Source organism: Physella acuta, unplaced genomic scaffold (assembly GCF_028476545.2).
Source record: "Physella acuta isolate Inbredline_101_S28 unplaced genomic scaffold, ASM2847654v3 ptg000312l, whole genome shotgun sequence".
NCBI lineage: Eukaryota > Metazoa > Mollusca > Gastropoda > Physidae > Physella > Physella acuta.
The window spans coordinates 520,001-525,157 of record NW_026731831.1 but is presented as its reverse complement, the minus strand read 5'-3'; the positions used below and the strand labels follow the sequence as shown (position 1 = coordinate 525,157).

Genomic DNA, 5,157 nt, shown 5'->3' with positions numbered 1-5,157 from the left:
CGTTTATGTTCGCGCAAGTGTTTTCTTTGTGTTTAGGTGGGTTTGCGTTAGTGGTTGCGTTTTGATTTGGTTCGTTTTTGTTCTTTCTTTTTTCGTTTTTGTTTGTGTTTTTTTGTTTGGGTTTGTATTTGTGTTTTAGGTTGGTTTTGCGTTTGGATTTGGTTTGTTTTCGTTTGCTTTTTCGTTGTTTTTTTTTGTTTTGGTATTGGTGATTGTGGTTGGGTTTGTTGTTAGGTTTTTGTTTTCGTTTGCTTTTTTTGTTATTTCTTTGTGTTTGTATTGGTATTTTTGGTTGGGTTTGTTGTTAGGTTTTTGTTTTCGTTTGTATTTGTAATTGTGTTAGCGTTATGTTTGCGTTTTGTTGTTTTGGTTTTGGTTGGTTGTGGTTTGGGTGGGCAATGCCGGGTTTATGATGATTACTAAACACACAGGTAATGGTCTTTAACAGAAAGGTTTTTCACAGAAGCCAGAGCAGGGCCTGGCCGGGACGGCTAGTATTACACTATACTTAACATTCGAAAATTTGAATAATGTGCATATTTTTTTACTATAAACGTTTTTATCTTTGAAAGCTGTTAAAATTCCCTCGTGAAAAAGTTTTATTACATTAAGAATAAGTACTAAGAATATGGTGGGAATTTAAAAAGTAGTAGGCTTTATTGTTAAAATATTTCAAACTGAGAAAAACAGGAAAAACTATCAGAATCTAGGTCATACAAGTTCTGTGTGATTTGTAAATTCATTTGGAAGCTTTAGATGTGTCCGATTCGAAAGAAATTACAAATAACGGATACCACATACAATATGAAGGCGGGTATAAAACAGTTCGTAGCTAACGTGTAATAATGGGGAAATATGATTATATTTTACATATGTGCTCATATAAATATTTTTTTTTAACTTTAGAAATTTTTTTCTTATTTCTGAATTAAGAAATGGACAAACAAACAAAAAGTAAAAGAAACCTATTTTAACAAAAAATCAGAATTTTAGTGGGTTTTTTTTTCTAGATCCTTTCCCCATACCTTGTTAAATTACAAATCGAAATTTTTAAAAGTAACATCAAAGACCACGCCTTTTTTCCAGATAAACACCCGGAACTTCTGGCTGGATTTGTACTAGAAGCCCTAGACAGAAAAAGTGGATTATTACAACATATCTACAGAGATCCTCGAAAACATGGGGAGGAAATTTATCATTGGAGTATAAAGGGTGTTCTTGCTGATCATGTGCAGATTTATTTGACAAAAGTTGAAGTTATAACACTGTGTGAAGTTGAACTTTTTGGAGGTAGAAAATGAAATTTGTTACATGATCCTATTGTAAATCTTTAATGGGGGGTAAAAGTATTGAATGAAATGATGAAAAAGTGTATGGGAGCGAGTTTAAACAGTCGAGTGAATCAATTTAGAAATTAATAATTTTTTTTTAAGCAAACATCAAATACATTTTCCACTTAGGACAAGAAGTACATAGTACAGTCTGAATAACTAAAAAAACATTCTTTGTTTAGCATAAGATTCATTTAACCATACACATTACAAATTTATAATTTCTTTAGGAACCGACCTTAAATATTAGAAACAACATTTAACATGTTATGCAATTAATCAAGCAAAACCAACCGTTTACTTGTCTTTACTAAAAATTGTACATGTTTTATTAACTTATTCTATTCTATCAATAATTAATTCTGCTATTTAGATAACAAGTGTGAACACCAATATTTTGGTCTAGAATGCAACAGAATATGTAATTGTAGAAATGTCAAGGATTCCTGTATGCCATCTACTGGGGCATGTCCATCAGGTTGTGCTGTGGGATACAAAGGAGAGGATTGTAGCTTAAGTAAGGAATTAAATATTATATGTATATATATATATATATATATATATATATATATATATATATATATATATATTTATATATATATATATTTATTTATTTATTTATTTATTGATTTATTTATACAAAATTCTTCATACATAACACTTCCCATACATGACATAAAGGGTAATTTGGAATAGAGTGAAGTAAGTAGATTGGTGTTTACATTCAGTAAACTTATAAAAATTATAAACAAATAATGCATACCTTGTTATATTATTACTTTAATAAAACTTATAGAAACAGTTTATATATATATATATATATATATATATATATATATATATATATATATATATATATATATATATGACATATCAGATAACTAATAGCTAAATCTTCAACGTTTCGTAACAACTACTAAGAACAAACATAACTCATTATTCATGAAACTACTAATTCATTTAAAAATTACAAACATTTATAAAACATGTAGATTCATCGGTAAATATATTGAAAATAGCTACAAATAGCTTCAGAAATGTCATTTATATTCATTGGCAATCAGTATTAATGATTTGTTTTATACTATGTATAAAACTGTTTTTTTAAAGATTCTCTTGAAATAAACAGTGATTTAAAAAATCAGGGATTAAAAAGAATGAAGTTGAGATTATAAAAAGAACGCATCTCAACACTCTCGACACCATAAACCACACCCCACACCACTCTCTTAAACCACATACCAACCTAGCCCAAATGGACAATTTCCCGAATGCGACAAATGCCCTAATGGACACTTGCCCTCATGCGACAAATGCTTGAAAGCCACTTGCCCGAAGGCCGTTTCACCGAAAAAGTTTTAATATCTTATATTGCCTAGTGGAAGATATTAATAAATTAAATATGACTTTGTCTTTATGATAATCAATATAATCAACAAAATTTAAAACATAAAGCATAGCTTTTTAGTATTATATGTTACAAAGTAGATATACTTAATAATTTTGTAATTGCATTATGGAAAGTGTAAACAAATTCTTTCTTCTTTTTTAGAACAACAAAATACCATTTTATCTCAAAGTTTTATAAAGTTAATCTCACTTTCTTTATTGCGTAATCGCTTTAGCACATCGTATAAATAAGGTGTGTTGAATGGAAGTAAAACATCAGCGACTGTATGTAGTGTTTTAATTTCGCCGCTAAGACTGTTTCTAATTCGTTTGTAAAATGATCACCCAACAGCAGCTCAGGATTTAACACACTAAATCAGACAAAAGTGTATTTTTTAAAATGTAGCAAGACGCCGCGCCGCCTTCACTGCGTCGCGGCTATAGTGCTGTGGGATACAAAAGAGATGACTGTGGCTCTAGTAGGAAAACACAAATTAACAATTTTTCGTTATCAAAACACCATCCCTATCACAAACCATATCCGACTTTCTAAAACCATAATTATCGAAACATAACGTGTGATCATGCATATACTAAAATTTAAATTGTGCCAATTTTCTGGAAGAAGTCTCATGGTATTTAGCTAACATTACAACAACAAAAATACCAAAATTTGCAAAAAGATATTTTTACTTTATTGTATACAAATGTATAGAGGAAGTATTGTAATCGTGCACAAAAGTCATATGAAATTTTGACAGTTTTCTCCATTTTATACCTCAGTAACTCATCACATACAGAGTAGGCCTATATGGGACTTATTTTAATCAAGCAAAATTTATAAATCGAGGTACATCAAAATTTTGGCGTTTTATGCGTAATCGAAAAAACTGGGCTTTGTCCTTATGTCTGTATGTTTATGTACATTTATATCTGAAAACAAGACAACCTGAGTACCTTTATAGCTAGATTGATGAAATTTCATATATTAGTATTATATAAAATTTGTAGTTCTGTATTAACTTTTCAGCGATTTCCGATAACCGGAGATGGGACTTATTCTAGTTCTAGTTTTTCAAAAGGTTTAAACATGATTACTTTTTCAGATAGATAAACACAATTTCACATAAAAGTAAACCAAACTAATTCTCTGTCAAATTTGAGGAATTTCCGTGGACCGGAAGTAGTAATTTACGTTTTTTCCAATTTCTAAAAAACGCATGTGAATTTATAAAGTATAAATAATATTCCGCACTATTATACGCATATTGCTAGCCATTCACTTGGTACGCAATTCTATTTTGTCTAGATTCTTTTCGATGTTAAAAAGTTTATATAATTAAACATGGATTAAAAATCATATATATATATATACCGAGTTGCCATCGCCAGTAGTGTTATATAAGAATATTCGAGAAAGTTTAGGAAAGATCACTCCCGGTTTATTTTACACGCTACCATACCCATTGATTAACTCCAAAATTGAATTTAATACATAGATTTCACTTAAACATTATTTATGACTAAAAAGTAAAAAGACCTAACACATTGATGTCTAGTGTGTTAAACGACTTTAATTTCTGATTGTTTCACATCATTGGGTAGATATTTTTGACTACTTGTAGTCATTAATCGTTTGAGCTAATTATTTAATTTACATTTTGCAGAAGTTCCGTGTGATCCACCGCCTATTATAACCAATGGCCACTGGAGCTCTTGCCTCCATGAATTTGAAGGTGTTTGCTTAATGTTATGTAATACTGGCTACAAAGTTCAAGGTAAAAGAACTATAACTTGTCAAGCTAGCCAGCTCTGGACACGCCATGGAAGATGCAAAAGTAAATATTGCTTAACAAATAAAAGCTGGTTTTAAAAGTTTTTAACGACGAATAGCTTATTTTCAAATAAAAAAGTGGTACATATCAATAAGGATAAGCATGACATTTTAATGGTTGGGAAACTGGCAGTTTTTCAGTTTTTCACATCAAAATAAATATTATGGTGGACTCAATTACAAAGTACAAGATACAGTGTACTAACTTATCTGTAAGTACCTGATTTAATTTAAGTGTGATTAACAAAAACCGTCCACTTTAGATGTAGTAGATATAGAATAGTACACTTTACACGTGGAGTCCCATGCATAATTAATATACCTTAATATTATAAATCATCAAAATTACAAAAGTGGTCGCAGCTCCGCTGTGGATAAACCATCTAACGTCAAATGCCCGGTGGTCTAAGCACTTAGTGTCCATTGCAAGATCTGGCTGGAATTGTTAAAAGTCGGCATAATCCATTAACACACATAAGTTATAGTACTAATAGCGAGTGTACGAAACAATTTTTAATACAAATTCCTTAATATATATCTTTTAAAATATTTTCATTGCCAGATATTTCTTCTTTTGATGGTTGTATGGAGGACTGGTATGGT

The 5,157-nt window shown here is 30.2% G+C and overlaps 1 protein-coding gene across 1 annotated transcript in view; it reads left to right on the top strand.

The window, feature by feature from the left end:
• Positions 1–935: 935 nt before the first annotated feature.
• Positions 936–5,157, top strand: part of LOC131940224 (uncharacterized) — an 8,981-nt gene continuing 4,759 nt past the window's right edge. The window contains exons 1-5 of the mRNA XM_059298852.1: positions 936–954; positions 1,087–1,290; positions 1,705–1,848; positions 4,388–4,498; positions 5,117–5,157. The exon at positions 5,117–5,157 is cut by the window's right edge and continues 16 nt beyond it. Of these exons, the coding sequence (XP_059154835.1) occupies positions 936–954; positions 1,087–1,290; positions 1,705–1,848; positions 4,388–4,498; positions 5,117–5,157 (519 nt within the window). The remainder of the gene's footprint in view (positions 955–1,086; positions 1,291–1,704; positions 1,849–4,387; positions 4,499–5,116) is intronic.